Below are 18,941 nucleotides of genomic sequence, written 5' to 3' on the forward strand. Positions count from 1 at the left end.
TGTTAGAATTCTTTGAGGAGGTAACGAGCAGGTTAGACAAAGGAAAGCCAATGGATGTTATCTACTTGGACTTCCAGAAGGCCTTTGACAAGGTGCCGCACAGGAGGCTGCTCAGTAAGATAAGAGCCCATGGTTTTAAAGGCAAGGTACAAGAATGGATAGAAGATTGGCTGTCTGGCAGGAGGCAGAGAGTGGGGATAAGGGGGTCCTTCTCAGGATGGCGGCCGGTGACTAGTGGAGTTCCGCAAGGGTCAGTGTTGGGACGATAACTTTTCACTTTATACATTAATGATCTAGATGAAGGAACTGGCTAAGTTTGCAGATGATACAAAGATAGGTGGAGGGACAGGTAGTATTGAGGAGGCGGGGAGGCTGCAGAAGGATTTAGACAGGCTAGGAGAATGGGCAAAGAAGTGGCAGATGGAATACAACGTGGGGAAGTGTCAGGTCATGCACTTTGGTAGGAAGAATAGAGGCATAGACTATTTTCTAAATGGGGAGAGAATTCAGAAATCTGGAGTGCAAAGGTACTTGGGAGTCCTAGTCCAGGATTCTCTTAAGGTTAACTTGCAGGTTGAGTCGGTAGTTAGGAAGGCAAATGCAATGTTGGCATTTATTTCGAGAGGACTAGAATATAAAAGCAGGGATGTGCTGCTGAGGCTTTATAAGGCTCTGGTCAGACCACATTTAGAATATTGTGAGCAATTTTGGGCCCCGTATCTCAGGAAGGATGTTCTGGCCCTGGAGAGGGTCCAGAGGAGGTTCACGAGAACGATCCCAGGAATGAAAGGCTTAACATATGAGGAACTTTTGAGGACTCTGGGTCTCTACTTGATGGAGTTTAGAAGGATGAGGGGGGATCTGATTGAAACTTACAGAATACTGAAAGGCCTGAAAAAGTGTACGTGGGGAAGATGTTTCCATTAGTAGGAGAGACTAGGACCCGAGGGCACAGCCTCAGAGTAAAGGGAAGACCTTTTAGAACAGAGATGAGGAGAAACTTCTTTAGCCAGAGAGTGGTGAATCTATGGAATACATTGCCACAGAAGGCTGTGGAGGCCAGGACATTGAGTGTATTTAAGACCGAGATAGATAGGTTCTTGATTGGTAAGGGGATCAAAGGTTACGGGGAGAAGGCGGGAGAATGGGGTTGAGAAACTTATCAGCCATGATTGAATGGCGGAGCAGACTCGATGGGCCGAATGGCATAATTTCTGCTCCTAAGTCTTATGGTCTATTGGTGACTAAGTGCTGCTTGATAGCGCTATCAGCGACATGTTCCATCACTTTGCTAATGATTGAAAATAGACTGATGGGGCGGTAATTGGCTGGGTTGGATTTGTCCTGCTTTTTCAGAGGACATACCGGGGCAATTTTCCACATTGTTGGGTATATGCCAGTGTTGTATCTGTACTGGAACTGCTACCAATTTGTGGAAAGGAAGAGATACTGAGAGTTGCCAATCACCACAAATTGCTGGATGATTTGTGCAACTCCGCCATTAGCCTTGCAAAAACAGCAACTCATCATCATTCTCCTGAACAGGAGCAGAACCTTTTTAATTACTGGAGTCTCATTTCTGCAGCAAGTTAATTGTTATTAGCATTTCCTTCAATTTTAAATTTAACAAAATAATTCATACGTTTTCCTTCGTCTCTTTTGTTTCTGTTTAATAATCCAATATTTTTCTTCATTATTGTCTTTCTATATCTGATTTCTCACAAATTCATTCCATTTCCATATTTTTCATCGCTCCACTGCTTCATCAATCCTTAAATCTTATCGTTTAAGGAGATAGGCAGTTGATTTTCCAGGTCTTGGTGCTCTCACACTTCCAGCAATTTCCAACAGAAACATCTTCCAATTTAAAGGGTGGGGAAAAATCCAACAGGGCATTGCATGAGGTGCCCAACTCCAGCAAATGTAAACCGTCAAGACTTATAAAAGGTCAAAATTGGAAATACATTGAAAGGGACAAACATTAAACTTTAGTGGACCTTCAACATTAAAAGCACACAGCCCAGAAATTAAACAATGTACTTAAGTTAGGGTAGCAAGGTCATTTCAGACCTCAGGGGTGGTCATCCTCCCTTTTTGGGAGTCGTCCCAGCCCAGCTACGGGTCCAATGCTGAGTGTTATGAGCCATGGCCAACAATGGAACCAACAAATTTCTTGTAGTGATGGAGGAAGAGTTAAAATCTCCAGGGGCAACGACTGCCTGCAGACTGGAGATTTGCTGGAAGAGGACTTGTGGTTCCTTAAATCACATGTGAGAAAGACGATGGGAAACCACCTTATGTATTCTTTTCCCTAGTTATGTTGCTCATTGAAGTTGAAAATGAGAGACTCCAATGAGCAACTGAAGAGGAAAGCGCAGGACTGCGAGGTGTGGAGGAATGAACAGAGGAGCTGCCCAGAGCACTACTACTAAAGTGTATTTTCTAATAATCTCACTAAACATATTTAGCATATTAATCAGAAGCAAAACTAAACAGACGGGCTTTCTGTGGAAATTCTCCAGGTCTCTCATGGCACCTTTGCCAGGAGAATCGTGAGATCTTTATATATAAATTATGTAAGATGGACATTTTCCTCCATTTCAGCCATTTCTCTAGAATTGCGCCTATCTTCAGCTAATGTTATGGCAGAAGACTGGGAGAAACCCCGTAAATTTTCAGGCTCACTTTCTATTGCTTGGTACGAGTGGCCCTGGTCTACTTGTTTTAATTGAGCTAATATGGGCAAAATGAAGCAAAAGCTCAGAGGAAAATAGTGGCATCAACTAACTGTGAAAAAAACTGATTAAGCTAAAGCAGTTGGTGTTTAGTAGCCAGTCTCGTCTTGACATAAACAGCTTCTGAATTAGATCTCTCCAGGTGATGATTTTTCTTTCCTCCCATAGCCCCACAGTCATGGCTCAGTGGTAAGACAATTGGCCGAGTCAGAAGATGGTATTTTCAAGTCCTGCTCCAGGAAGAGTGTCAATGAGTGTGTTGGAGTGTGTTTAGGTAATGTGCTAGTCATAACCGAATAGCTCGCATTATATGGAGGCTGTGAGGTAAGGATATGAGGTTTGCAGCAGTGCTAAGCATGTGAAGATGAGCTTGAGCAGATGAAAATTAGACCCGAGTTCTGGTTGCTAGAGATTGTTAATGGATGTGATACATTGAGCAGTGAATACTTAAGTCTTTCACAATTGGCACCAAAATATTGCCTTAATGCTCCCTTCCATTCCCCAGATCCCAGTCCATCCACAGCCTGACCTGTGAAACCAGTTTTGAGCATTACATGAGCTGCAATACTGCATTTACTGAAGGTATATGTGATGCATAGCAGTGTTGAATGTCAACCTCAGTCCATGAATATGTCAACAGACACCTGACAGCTAAGAACATGCATCAGCAGGTTGAGTAAACCATCTGGTATCAGCATTGGCCAAGAAAAATAGAGGTGCTTAGGGCTACAGCAGCCAGGTAGGAAAGAACAGCTTTTATCAGGCATCGCTTACAATATCAGGAGTATGAACAGTTGCCTCAGAGCCAAACTTGAGCAGCAAATCCCTGGCAGATATTAAGTTTTAAAAACAAAACTGAACAGGTGTATTTCCAAAGGGTAACATTTTCAAATCCCTCCACGGCTTGCCCCTCTCCATTTCTGTAATCTCCTCCAGCCTCACAACTCTCGGAGATATCAGCATTCCTCTAATTCTGGCCATTTTAAAAATGTATTTATGGGATGTGGGATTCGCTGGCTGGGCCAGCATTTATTGCCCATCCCCAATTGCCCTTGAGGTGGTAGTGAGCTGCCTTCTTGAGCTGCTGCAGCCCCTGTGGTGTAGGTACGCCCACAATCCCTGATTTTAGTAGCTCCACCATTGGTTATTATTGGAAAAATTCCCCCCCCCCCCCCGTTGGGGGGACGTGCGGGAGCAGGCGCGTCGCCATTTTACATGGGCGGGCCAATTAAGGCTTGCCCAGTGTAACATTCACTCAGAAGCGCTATACGCACCCTGTGCAGGCCGGGGACAGTTTTCCTCAGCCGGGAGTGCACTCTTTCGCGCATGCGCGTGAAAAAGCGCACCGATCTCCCTGAGGCTAAGTGCTGCCTCAGGGTGATCGGCTCGGAATTAAAATTTGTAATACAAACGATTAAAAAAAAAATTCCCTGACATGTCCCCTCATGTGACACTGTCACATGAGTTGGGACATGTCCATAACTTTTATTGAAACCTTTAATGAAAATTTAAATACCCTCTTGAAACCTCATCCTGCCCACGGATGAGGTTTCATGCTTTTTGCAAAGCCCGCCAGGGCTCCCGGCCTGCCCGCCATCCTTAAGGTTGGATGGGCAGGTCCATTAACAACCTCAATTAGTTTTTCAATGACCTCAATAGGCCATTGACAGGTCGGCAGGCGCGCAGCTGACTTGGCTGCACCCCTGCCGACTTGAAAATGGAAATGATGCAGGGTGACATCGGGTGGAACTCCTGACGTCATCCCATGTCATTTTACGCATCGGCGAGCGGGCCCCATCCCCCGCTCACCGACCGGAAGATCCTGCTGTATGTCTTCAGTTGCTTAGGTCCCAAGCTTTGGAATACCCTCCCTATACCTCTCCAACTCTATAGCTCACATTCCTCCTTCAAGACACTCCTTAAAATCTACCTCTTTGACCAAGCTTTTGGTCATCTGAACAAATTCTCCTTTTGTGGCTTTGTGTCATATTTTGTTTTATAATGCTCTTGCGGGCGTTTTATTGCATTAAAGGCATTCTATGAATATAAATTATTGTTGATGTTAGGCAATTCTGAGTAAGTTATATTAATTTTTCAAGCTGCTTTGTTTTACATTTCTACATGTTCCACATTATAAACTGTACATTTATTTCACCTGTGCAGAAAAGCAAAATATATTGGCAGACACAAAAATGTCGTCTCCGAAGTATTTCAAGCAAACCGATTGGTTTCCCTTCTCCTGCTAACAACTTTGCACATCAACTAATCACAATTAGTAACTCCCAATATTAAGTAACAAGATGAATAAATTGAATTGTGATATGATAAATTTGAATATCAACCAGCTACAATTTACACAAATATACACCCTTCAATTTTTAAGTTATTTGATGGACAGGAGTTGACACCTTTATAGTATTGCTAGCAGATCTCCAAAGATATTGCACACAATGTTAATCAGATGATACAAGGTGTTACGGACAGAGCATTAATGCTGTGTAGTTTACATTTTACTGCCACAACAGTGAAGTAGCATCACTTTAAGGACAGGGTCTAACTACTGCCATTTGGCAAGAACATTTAGAAAATAATTACTGATCATGCAGATCTGAACTCTGGCCTCACTTGTCCTTTTTTAAAAAGTATACATGATCGGTAAGGCCAGTTAAGAAGCTGTATACATCCTGACTCAAGAATTTTTTGCTCCCATAGAATCTGTAAGTTCTACATGACTCGTTTTGCTTCTTTATACCCCAGTAATAAAGTATAACAAGAAGATTTTAGCCTGCCATGAAATGTGATAAAGGGAAATACACACGAAAGGTCACATTATATACATTTATAAAGACATAATCTATGTCATTTTAAGTTTACAAGATAAAAATAAATGGTAGAATTTAAGAACATTTTAGAACTCAACTAGATTTTTTTTCCTTCTTCACACTGGTGAGTAAAATGTATAATTTTTCATGTTCCATATACAGTAACCATATAGACTGTCCTTCTACTTTTCATAATGGTGACATTTATACTATTCATTAAATGCTATTATCTCATTCAATTTCTTTTGAATAGGATGTTTAGTGTACATGACATGCAAAGAAGGAATATGTTTTCACAATTCTGCAGTTCTACCAAGTAAATGAAAACAACTACTTACCGCTTTTATACCTAGATGCATATAGGTATCACCTGCCGGAATTACATTTTTGAGAGCTTCAAGACCATCGTTGATTTGTTTCCTAGAATAATGAAAATGAAACATTCCAAGTGTCAATTATTGAATAGCAGAATCAATTTACTTCAGTTATAGAAAAAATAAATAACAAAGCCTCAGGTAGTGGGACAAATACATATATTGAGACAAAACCACAGGACTTCTCCAGTGGGGGTCATTTCTGGAACTTAGATTTATATCCTGTGTAAATAGGTTGGAGGAAAATGTTTCCTTTCAGTCAGCTACAACAACCCTGTTTGAAATTAGTTTATTTTCACAATTTCTAACAATTACTAATGCCTATGTTAGCTCATACTGCAAATTTATCTGGCATTCAACACAAATGAGCAAATAATTTACAATTCCACTCAGAAGTCACAGGAATGCCAGGTGTGGGAAATTGAAAATTCATGGTTGGCGCAGAGTAATATTGAGGTTGGCGCTAAGGTGCGTTGCTCAGAGTAGGGAGATCTTTAAAGTGCATCTGGACTTGGTGTACGTTTTCTGCGATTACTTGATGTTGAGCCTGTGTGTGTTTCATTTCCTAGCAGTGACTTCCTTTTCATTCATAAAATGCTGAACATATAATTCCCTTCCGAAATTTAAAGTTAAAAAAAGTGAAAAGAAATATTTTAAACCACTATATTGGTCATACTATAATTTTATATTTCATGCCCTTTCATAGAAGAGAACAGAAAAACTAGTGCTATATATATACGTGGGTTTTCCCCTCTCCCAAATGCAATCTTTTGATTTTATAACACTCAAGACACTTGCGCTTTACAAGTCATAAAAATAAGCAGTAATTTAGTTAATTGTTCTACTCTGCCAATTTCTGTAGTTGATTAATAAGCACATTGAGTGAATTATGCTGCTGCCACTACCAAATGCTGCTGGTGGAGAAATAAGCCAAGCTAGGTCACTTCATGGAGCCTTTGTTTATATATAGATACACAATTATATAATAATACAAACACACACATACAATGAAAATCATGATGAAAGTTTTATTTTCATTATTGCTCACATAGGCTGGTTTAGCTCAGTTGAACTGGCGACCAAACAATTTGCTGTATTTAGTAAGCAATTCTATTCACAGTGTATTTCAATATTATTTTGTGCATGAAATCTCAAAGCTATCGAGCTCCGGATTCATTCTGAACTCAGTTCAAAAACACCTGTACTTCTTCAGAGCCTCAACCAATTTCCCAATTATAGTTCAGAAGTACTAAAAGACTCCTTATTAATTGATTTCATCCCGATTTATGCTTTAGGTTGGAAATCATTTAACACTGAGCATTTAGTGCTTGAGGTCCACACTCTGCCTCCACCTCCCCGCCAAGTAAATAAAATATGATGCCCATACTGTTATTTTCAAGTTTGTATGAATATTCACATTTTTAGAAGAGGTGCCAATGTTACCAACAAGGCAACCAAATCCCGATTGACAGACTTATTATACAAAAATTAACACATCTATTTCTAGCCTCATCCAGTAAATGCTCATGTCATCCAATTAGAGACAAATCCCGCAGCATCAAGCTGTCCTTGAGGCTGGAATTTTCCAGCCCCGTTGATGCAGGTGTCATGGCGGGTTGGGGGAGGGAGGGAAACGGGGGGACAATATGATGAGAAGGCCAAAAATCGGTTTCACGCCAACGTGAAACCAATTTGCAATCGTCCGCTTCACCAATGTCGGGCCACATTTCCCACCACCGCATGTCAGGAATGTCATTTTAAAATGTTTGCACCTAATTATAAGCTCTGCGCTCCGGAATCATCCCTCCATGCTGGATCACCCAGGCACATTGGCGTGCCTTTCACAACCGTACATAAGCGATGCACACCTGGTGAGTTGCACTTTGCTTGGAACTTCGAGGTTTGTTTGTATACCTTGCTTCGGGCAGCACTCATGGTCATCAGCGCCAGGCTTCACAGGCAGCACCACATCACTTTTAGGGGGGCTCATCTCCACCTACCAGACCAGCCTTAACGTAGGAGTGGCTTTTCAAAGGCTGCAGGGCTAGGGTTTGTTTGGGGAAGGGGGAGAAATGGCTTCAGGCAAGGGAAGAAGCTGCAGGGCGAGGGCTGTTCTGGGGAAGGGGAGTATCCCAGGGTGTGTGTGGGGGCACAAGTTGACCTGTGCAAGTGGCCTCAAGATGGTGAGGGCTGAGAAGGCAGACTCCAGAGGAGATGAGGCCAGATGGATATGTGAGAGTGAGTGTATGTGTGTGAGAGTGAGTGGTGATGTCCCTTGAGCTGACAGTGAGTGAGATGCCACTGAATGTGTGATGGCCTTGTGAGTGTGTGAGTTTAGAGTGATAAGATGGTTGCCTTACCCCTGGCAGCACAGATGAGATGATTCAACTCTTTTCTGCACTGGATGGCCAACCTCGTGTGCAGCATTGGCATTGACTACCTCTGCCACCGCCTCCCAAGCTGGAGTGGTAAGACTGATGGGGCTTCCTCAAATCAGAGCATGGGTAGAGGACATTGCGGGGGGCCTCCATAACATCCAAAAGGCACCCCAGGGATGCGCCTCTGAATCAGGGGCCTGCACTCCTTTTGGCTTTTGGGGCCGTGTCTTCACCGGAGCAGCCCTGGGCTGCAAGCATTGAGAAGTATGCGCACAGTTGCAGTTTAAATATGGTGCCCGGCGTGAGGAAGTGGTGAGGTGACAGCATGGCAGGCAAATTGGAGGCTGCCCGTCAGTGAGACAGCGTGTTTCCTATGGCTGCATAATTAATGAGGCGGGAATGGGATGATATGGCACAAAAGCCCGCCATTTCAGCCGGCGGGTAAAACGACTCTTTTCCTGCCCGCTACCGCACTTTGTGCAAATCTGGGACGGTTCCACCCTGATTCTCTCAAAGGTCCTTGTGGATGGTGTCTAACTCTCATGCTGCTAACAGTTATTCATCCATGTAATTTCCTAATGATCTCTTGCAGCTGGAAGAAACGATTCTCTACCAGATCTGTTCCACAACTGAAATGGAGCATTCCATCAGACATAAACTACTTGTGATATCCAGATTCTTAACAGATGTTTTGCAGCATTTTCTAGTGGGTGGTGCTTGTAGCATTCAATTTGTAATCTCTGGAGTTTAGAAGAATGAGAGGTGATCTCATTGAAACCTACAAGATTCTGAAGGGCCTTGATGGGGTAGACACTCGTTTCCACTGGCAGAGGAACATAAAACACTGGGGCACAGTCTCAGGAGAAGGTGGTCGATCATTTAGGACTGAGCTGAGGAGAAATTTCCTCACTCAAAAGGTTGCAAATCTTCAGAATCCTCTACCCCAGAAGGTTATGGATGCTCTGTCACTGACTATATTCAAGGCTGGTATAGACAGATTTTTGAACTCTCAGGGAGTCAAGGGATATGGGGAGTGGGCGGGAAAATGGAGTTGAAGCCCAAGACCAGCCACGATCATACTGGATGGTGGAACAATCTCAATGGGCCTTATGGTCTGTTCCTATCTCTTGAACTCTTGTGTTTAATGAGTGGGAGGCAATTCCTTAGCAGTCAAATAGGTGCACCATCACGACATTCAATTCCCAGTCAGTTTATGGGTGTGCCCCTGTTCACGGCTGGCTATAGGCTACTGCCAAAAAGAATCAATGCAGTGCTATGTGATCTTCACTCAGAAAGATGAGAGAGTTCTGGTAGTTCCTGCCCACACGGTCAGCAAAAAAGCAAAACCTCTTTTTTCACATCTTTCCTTTTTGAGCACTTTTGTCTATTCCATTACTGCCCTGCTTCAGAATTTCAGCAGAATGGATTCTATAGGTGAAGATTTACAATAAGAAAATGTAAACTACATTACATAAACTCATAAATTGGCAAATAGCTTATACCTCTAAGATTAATAGCTTCAAAGCTCTGTTTTTTTTTTCAATTATCACTCAGGATATCCCAAATGCAACAGTTCTTGAACACAACTTAGTTTTTTTTAAAGCCACATTGTAAAAGTTAGAGTTGGCAATGCTGGGCAATCAACAGATTCCATCTCAGTTGGTATAAAACAGTCAAGTCAGTTACAACATGGTTACCTGTAGGGTAGCTCCCTATACTCTGCCATGTAATGTCTCAGTCTAAATCTTGGAAACCCTGCCCTTCCTTTCCCAACACCAGCAATGCTGTGGCTTTTTGCCAATGCTGTGAAGTTACTGCCAGCTACTGCTGAATTAGAGACTATTTGGCTCTTCCCATAGGCTCATGCCCACTAATATCTTATTTGAGAATGGTTGCTTCTGAAAGGACCGCAATGCCTCCTTCTCAGTTGGAGCAGTGTGTACAGTTTTACTGGTAGCAGGCCACTTCAAATTTTCAATCACTTAAATCAACTGATTCAATTTTTCAGTTTGAGCCACAGCGACTGACAGTTTATTAATGGCACTTAAATCAAATGCTTTGATACACTGTGATGCTTCAAACCATCAGAGAAGCATCTTTCAAAGAGACAATGGGGGTAATTGTAACCTAACCAAAAGGTTGGAAACTGGCAGGTTCAAGTGCAACCTTGGATTTAGATTCTGCTCAGTTTTACTCTCTGTTGAAGTCAATGAGAGTAACATCAAGCAGGTGTAAAAGCAGCATCCCACCCAATCTCGTTGGTTTCCCTTCCGATGAGTTAGGTTAAAGTTATCCCTAACAATGTACACACCAATTGGAAACTAGTATGGAAAGCTTCAAGGGCTACAATGTGGTGGGGGATTTGATCACTAGGCAAATGGCAGAGTGGGAAGCAGAAGGCAGCAGGATCAAGGAACAGCTAGAAGGAACAAGGCAGGAAAAACATCAAAATATGGAAATGAATATGACTTGGTCCTGTCTGCCAAATGTTCCATACAAACCGCTGTCTACCAGTGCATTCAAACTATGCACCTCGTTTTATGTATGAGCTTAAAGCCAGATGAGAAAGCAGACTGCCAAAAGGCATCTTAGTAAAGCACCATGTACACAGATTCGTTTTCTTTTATTCATTTCTGGGATATGTGCATTGCTGGCTAGGCCAGCATTTATTGCCCATCCTGAATTGCCCTTGGGAAGGTGATGGTGAGCTGCCTTCTTGAACCGCTGCAGTCCCTGTGGTGTCGGTACACCCACAGTGCTGTTAGGGATTTTCGCCCAGCAACAGTGAAGGAACAGCGACATATTTCCAAGTCAGAATGGTGAGCGACTTGGAGGGGAACTTACAGGTAGTGGTGTTCCCAACTATCTACTGCCCTTGCCCTTCTAGATGTTAGTGGTCATGGGTTTGGAGGGTGCTGTCTAAGGAGCCTTGAGTTTCTGCAGTGCATCTCGTTGATGGTTCACACTGCTGCCACTGTGCATCAGTGGTGGAGGGAGTGAATGTTTGTGGAAAGGGTGCCAATCAAGTGGGCTGCTTTGTCCTGGATGGTGTCAAGCTTCTTATTGGTGGGCTCTCCCTTTGATACTGCAATAATTGAAGGTTAGACTTTACCCATGCAAATCAGAAAGTGCCACACAAGTGCCAGGCAATGACCAGCTCCAACAAGAGAGAATCTAACCATCACCCCTTGACATTCAATGGCATTACCATCACTGAATCCCCCACTGTCAACATCCTGGGGGTTACCATTGACCAGAAACTGAACTGGACTAGTCATATATGATGTGGCTACAAGAGCAGGTCACAGGCTGGGAATTCTGCAGACAGTAACTCACCTCCTGACTCCCTCGAACCTGTCCAGCATCTACAAGGCACAAGTCAGAAGTGTGATGCAATGCTCTCCCCTTGCCTGGATGAGTGCAGCTCCAACAATACTCAAGAACCTCAACACCATCCAGCACAAAACAGCCCACTTGACTGGCAATCCATCCACCACCTTAAACATCCACTCCCACCATCACCAATGCACAGAGGCAGCAGTGTACACCATCTACAAGATGCACTGCAGGAACTCACCAAGGTTCCTTCAACAGCACCTTCCAAACCTGCAACTTCTACCACCTAGAAGCACAAGGGCAGCAGATGCATGGGAACACCAACACCTGCAAGTTCCCATCCAAGCCACACACCATCCTGATGTAGAAATATATCACTGTTCCTTCACTGTCACTAGGTCAAAATCCTGGACCTCCCTTCCTAACAGCACTGTGGGTGTATCTACACCACACGGACTGCAGCGGTTCAAGAAGGCACCTCGCACCACCTTCTCAAGGGAAATGAGGGCATGGGCAATAACTGCTGGCCTTGCTAACGATACACATACATCCCATGAAAGAATTTTAAAAAGCATGGAAGATTTTACCAGATGGTTGTTGAGGCAGAGACTAATTTCTTTTACAAAGAATCAGATAAATCAGATAAAATAATTTAAAAAGGTAGTGAAAAAGATAGGATTATGAAATAAGAGCAGATGGAGTCGAAACTGGTTTCAGGTGCAGAATGGGTATCGTGCCTGGAAAATGCACGGTCACTAGGGCTTCAACATTGCTCCCCTGGTTAATTCAAATAAAACAGGCAAGCTGTCAGTATTGTTCACACTGTTCATTGACAGCTTGTCAAATGGAGCAGGGAAGGGGGAGTGGTCAATACTGTTATTACACATCAGCTGGCGCACTGTGTACAATTCTAGGCACCACACTATAGGGAGGATCTCAAAGGCCCGGAGAGGGTATTGGGCAAGTTTACCAAAATGATACCAGTGATGAGGGATTTCAGTTATATGTAGGGATTGCAGAAGCTGGGATTGTTCTCCATAGAGGAGAGGGGAGATCTAAGCACAGAATGTTACAGTTCAAAAGGAGGCAATTCAGTCCATGGGCTCTCCGAATGAGCACAGTGCCATTCTCCTGCCTTTTCCCCACACCCTTGCACATTATTTATATTCAAATATTCATCTAATGCCCTCTTGAATGCCACAATTGAAGCTCCCTCCACCACACTTCCAGGCAGTGCATTCCAGACCCAAACCATTCATTGTGTGAAAAGTTGTTTCTCACATCGTATTTGTTTCTTTTGCAAATCACTTTAAACCTGTGCCCTCTCATTCTTGATCCTAAGAGCAGGAGCAGTTTCTCCCTGTCTACTCTATCCAGCCCCCTCATGATTTTGAACACCTCTAAGAAATCTCCTCTTAGAGGAGAACAGTCCCAACCTCTCCAATCTATCTTCATAACAGAAATTTCTCATCCCTGGAACCATTCTTATAAACCTCTTCTGCACTCTCTCCAGTGTGTTCACATCTTTCCTTTAGTGTGGTGCCCAGAACTGTACACAATACTCCAACTAAGGTCTAGTTAGTGTCTGATATAAGCTCAGCATAATCTCCCTGCTCTTGTACTCTATGCCCCTATTAATAAAGCTCAGGATACTCTATCCTTTATTGATTGCTCTCTCCACCTGTCCTGCCACCTTCAATGATCTATGCACATGTACACCCAGGCCCCTCTGCTCCTGCACCCCCTTAAGGATTGTCCCCTTATTTTATATTGTCTCTCCGTGTGCTTCCTACCAAAATGCATCACCTCACACTTCTCCGCATTGAACTTTATCTGCCACCTATTTGCCCACTCCAGCAACTTGTCTATACCCTTTTGAAGTTCTACACTGTCCTCACAGTTTACAATGCTTCCAAGTTACGTATCACCCGCAAACTTAGAAACTGTCCCCTGCGCACCAAGATCTAGATCATTAATATATATCAGGAAAAGCAAGGGTCCCAATACTGACCCCTGGGGAACTCCAATACAAACCTTCCTCCAGCCTGAAAGCTATCCATTGACCATTACCCTTTGTTTCCTATCACTCAGCTAATTTTGTATCCACGTTGCTACTGTCCCTCTCATTCCATAATATTCAATATTATAGGGGGTTTTGATAGAAGACGTAAGGAGAAACTATTGCCTCTGGCAAGCGGGTATGTATCCAGAGATCATAGATTTAAAATAATTGGCAAAAGAACTGGAGATAAAGTTAGAAGAAATTTCTTCGTACAGGATAGTTAAGACTTGGAAAGCAAGTGAGAACCAGGCCAAATGCAATAAGATGAGACAGGAAGTTAAGAGAAAAATGAGGCTGGCAAAGGGTGAATATGACCAGTATGTAAATAGTAAGCACGTAGTAAGAGGCAGCGTACATCCTATTAGAGACAAAGAAGATGAGGGCAAGGCTTATGCATGAGTACTCTGTATCAGTGTTTACTAAGGAAGCAAGAGCTGACAAAATATTGAAGCAGGGATGGTAGAGATAATGGATGTGGTGAAAATTGATATGTAGGATATACTGCAAAGGCTGGATATGCTTCCATCCTAGGTTGTTAAAGTAAGTGGTGGTGGAGTTAGCGAAAGGGCTTGCCACCATCTTCCAATCTGTCCTAGATACTGGAGAGGTGCCAGAGGATTAGAGAGTGGAAAATGCAACACCTTATTCTAGAAAGGCTGTAAAGATATTCCTAGTAACTATAGGCTGGTCACTTTAACATGAGAGGTGGGGAATGTTTGAGAAACAATAATCAGGTAAACAAAAAATATCAACAGGCACCTGAAGAGTTTGAGTTAATTGAGGATAGTCAGCATGAATTTGTAAAAGGCAGATTGTGCTTCACTAATCTAATTGCATTTTTTGATGAAGCAACAGAGAAGGTTGATAAAGGAGATGCACTGGACATTGTTGATATGAATTTTAGGAAAGTATTTGATAAAATGCCATATGAAAGGCAGGTTAACAAAACTGAAGCTCATGGAATAGGAGGGTCAGTGTCAGATTGGATAAAAAAAATTGGAGTAATGACAGAAAACAGTGAGTCATGGTAAATGATTGTTTTCCAGGCTAGAGGATGGTAAACAGTGGTATTCCCCAAGGACAGGTACCAGGATTACTGCTTTTTTTGCTATATGTATAAATAACTTAGATCTTGGAATACAGAGTGGAATTTCAAAATTTGTTGATTAAAGCAAACTTGGAGAAGTGGCAAACAGGAAGGATGATATGAATGGCCTGCAACAGAACCCAGATAGGCTAGCAGAACAGGCAGACAAGTGGCAGGTGGAATTCAATACAGAAAAATGTGAATTAATGCATTTTGGCAGAACGGGTAGGAGTGGCAATTCAGACTTGATGGCACCATTGTAAAAAGTCTGCAAGCAAAAAGGGACTTGAGTGTTCATGTGTATAGACCTTTGAAGGTGGTACAACATATTGAGAAAGTAATTAGCAAAGCATATGGAATCTTGGACTTCATAAACAGAGATATTCAGCACAAAAGTTATGCTGAGCCTTTTTAAAGCTCTGGTTAGGGTACAACCAGAGTATTGCATCCTGTTCTGGTTTGCACACTTTAGGCAGAATGAGAGGGTGCAGAGGAGTTTTACCAGAATGGCTTCACGGATGAGGGATCTTAAATACAAGGGTATTGGAGAAGTTGGAACAAAGGAGGCTGAGGGGCGATTAGATAGAGGTGTACAAGATTATTACAGGTTTAGATAGGGTGGATGAAGAAACACTATTCCCATTAACTGATCACACAAGGGCTAGGGGAGACATATTTAAGTAGGGAGGTGCTATTTAGCACGACAGGCTGGAGGAGCTGCTGCCTCACAAACTGGAGGTCTCCTCTCAAAGCATCCTGTGAGTTGACAAGAGCTCCCAGCACCTCTGCTATTGACCCTCCAGCAGCAGTGCCCACAGAGAAGGCTTCTGCAATGGTGCAGGAACTCCCTGGGTGCCCAGAGCCCCTTAGGCCTCAGGCTGCCAGAGGACAGCCACTATGGTCATCAAAGATCACAGGGCATCAAAAGCAGCAGCCTGCAGATGCTGGGGACCCACCTCAGTGTAACACTCAAAAAGGTCACTTCATCACAGTGGCGGGGCATTGGAGGCGATATCATTGTTTGTGTAGGCTACAGATTGTGTATCATTCAACTGTGCTTGTGCATTCATTGCGTTTCGCTCTTTTTATTGAAGGCTTCCTGACATTGTCCTTTCACAAAGAGTGGACACCCATCAGCACGTGTGCAGGGACTTTGTCATGTGATTCGTCATTTGACAGGTGTGCATCAATTTATTATCTGAGGCAGGTCAATGTGAGGACTTCAGTGTGGGGACATACGCCATCTCTGATCAGTGGATTGAACCTGTGAGAGGATTATCCTCACTACAGACCAGGATGCTGGAATTGAATCAGCATTAGGCATTCCCTTGCCTCCCGAGCGTCCACTGGTATCCATCGCTCTGGCATTGGCAGCAGCCAGATGTTCCGGTACTTCCTCATGTGGCATGCCCTCATCCCCCTCCTCGACATCATTGGAGCCTTATTCCTTCTCCTCTTCCTCCAAGTTGAGATTCTCACCCATTTGCACTGCGAGGTTGTGGAGTGCCCAGCACACACAACAACCCATGACACCTTCGCAGGGGCATATTGAAGAGCACCCCCAGACCAGTCCAGGCAGAAGTGCATCTTCAGCAGACCAATGGTCTGCTCTATGAAGGCCCTTCTTGTGCCACGGCTGGCACTATATCTCTCTTCAGCCTCAGTACATAGGTTCATGACTGGAGCCACGAGCCTGGTCCGGAGAGGGTATCCTCTGTCTCCCAGGATCTAGTCAAGAAGCTGCAGCCTGGGCTTGAGCAAGTGCAGGGCCTGTGAATGTCGTAGCACAAAGGCATCGTGGCTACTGCCTGGAGAGCGAGCACACACCTGCATCACTCACTTCCAGCAGTCACAAACTAGTTGAACATTCAGCAAATAGAAGCCCTTCCTATTGATAAAAGGCTCCCAGCTGCTGTGATGGTGCTTTGATGGTGACTTGTGTGCAGTTTATGACACCTTGGACATGCAGAAAACTGGCCACAGCAGCAAATGCCATTGCTCTCTCTGCCTGGCTATCCTCATTGGACTTGTACTTAATATAATTCTCAGCTCTCCTCAATGGTGCATTTGTTACTTCCTTGATGTATCGGTGTGTAGCTGCTTCAGAAATCCCACATATATGTTTCTTGTACAACCCCGGAACGAGCCAGGGGTGTAAAAGTTGAGCGCTGCAGTCACTTTCAGTGAAACCGGCATTGGATGCTCACTGTCAATCCTTGAGCACAATCGTCATCCTGCATTTGGGCGCAGAGCTCAGTGACTCTGTTCCTCCTCAGGCACTGCCTCTCTGATATCTGCAAGCAGGCCATTCTGTTCCAGCACACTCTTGGATACACTGCCTGCCTGCATCCTCCTGTCCCTTGATGCCTGGCCTCCTGTCCTTGTGCTTTCTCCCACTGATGCTGCTGTTGGGCGTCCTGCACTGGTTGTTGTGCATTTCTGAGTTCATCGGCATCGTGTATCTATTCCAATGCATAAAGATGGGTGTACGATAGCCATTTGGCCCACCATTGTCCCTTTCCACACAGGCTGCTTCTAGGTGTGATCTCCTCTGGTGTGAAGTGCAACTTTAAGGAATGCTCCCTCTGGAATCTCAGCTGCATGCTGTCCCTTTCAACCAGCCGGATCCAACTCATTGCTCTTTATCATCCAGCCCCCGGTGAGATTTCAAAAATATGTATCATATGCATATGACGCACATGTCTCTGCCATTTTAGGCCTCGCACTCCCCAGCCCAGCTCCTGAAAGCTGTTGAAATGCAGCCATGCCACTTGGACACCAAGGGCAGAATCTTCTGTTCGGCGAGCAGGGACAGGACCCACTCACCGACACGGGGTGACATTGGGCGTGCGTCCCGACATCACCGCACGTCATTTAGATTTTCAGGTCGGCGGGCGTATAGCCAAGTCGGCTGCGCGCCCGCCAACATGTCAACTATTAAGGCCATTAAAAAACTAATTGAAACCATTAATGGACCTGCCCGTCCAACCTTAAGGTTGGACGGACAGGCCGGGATCCCTGCCGGGATCCACAGGCGGCTTGAGGTTTCATGAGTGATTAAAAAATCTCAGAATATTTCAAAATAAAAGTTATGGGCATGTCCCAACTCATGTGACAGTGTCACATGAAGGGACATGGCAGCAAAATTTTTCTCTCATCTTTATTTAAAGTTTCAAATCTGAGCCGATCTCCCTGAGGCAGCACTTTGCATACGCGAAGGAGCGCACTCCCAGCTCAGGGAGTGCATAGCTCTTCCTGGCGGACGTCACGCTGTGCAGGCCTTAATTGGCCTGCCCACATAAAATGGCGGCGCGCCCCCAACCGAGGGCGCCAATCGGGAACCCGCCCGCCCGTGCCTGCTCCCGCACATCCCCCCCGACAGGGGAAAATGTTGGCCCAAGGAGAACAAGAACATGAAAGTCAGAATGGGCTGACACTGCTTGAGCTCCAGCCTTTGAGCAGGTCGAAGGTAACACAGCGGCAAGCCCTGGTCGGTGAGGACTTTCTCGATTCCGCACACACATCGCGCCATTTTAGACACAGCTCCTGCTCGTCAGACAACAAAACTCAGCTTTGTGGGGACTTAGTTCATTTTCTGGCTGCGCTCCCCTCCCTCGTTTCTCTTGAACAGCACAATCTGACGTTAGGAGATATTGGTCACGGATGGTTGACTTCTGCATAATTGTGGAAGGCAGGCAACGAGCTGTGTTCCCCCAATGACGGGGCAACAGCTTAAACGGCAGGATCGATTAGTGCAAATCCCACGGGGAGCCTGAGAGTAGTCTGCCAGCAGTATTGTGCAATCCTCTTTAAAGAAGGTAATTTTTTAGGTGAAATTACTTAAATGCCCCACTACTTGCTTCCAGCTATTTTGTCCTGATATTTTGTCTCGAATCCTCTGTTCTCACACAATACACATGCTGTTCTCACAGGTTTTTTCTTCAAATTATAAAAAATAATACACTGCAAAATCTACCACTCTGTTCGAAGTATCATAATAAAACATGGCTACTGCAAAAAAAAAAGTGGACGTGGAGCGTCTTGCTTTTAATGAAAAATGGACAGACAATTATTTTTTTGTGGAGGTGCAAAGCAAACCCGTGTGCCTGATTTGTGGAGAAGTAATTTCTGTCACGAAAAAAGTCAG

The 18,941-nt window shown here is 44.2% G+C and overlaps 1 protein-coding gene across 1 annotated transcript in view; it reads right to left on the minus strand.

Annotated features, from left to right (window-relative positions):
• The window catches only part of antxr2a (ANTXR cell adhesion molecule 2a), a 303,824-nt gene that overhangs the window by 271,461 nt on the left and 13,422 nt on the right, over positions 1 to 18,941 (minus strand). The window contains exon 4 of the mRNA XM_078543719.1: positions 5,896 to 5,977. Within this exon, the coding sequence (XP_078399845.1) occupies positions 5,896 to 5,977 (82 nt within the window). The remainder of the gene's footprint in view (positions 1 to 5,895; positions 5,978 to 18,941) is intronic.

Source organism: Cetorhinus maximus, chromosome 1, assembly GCF_964194155.1.
Source record: "Cetorhinus maximus chromosome 1, sCetMax3.hap1.1, whole genome shotgun sequence".
NCBI lineage: Eukaryota > Metazoa > Chordata > Chondrichthyes > Lamniformes > Cetorhinidae > Cetorhinus > Cetorhinus maximus.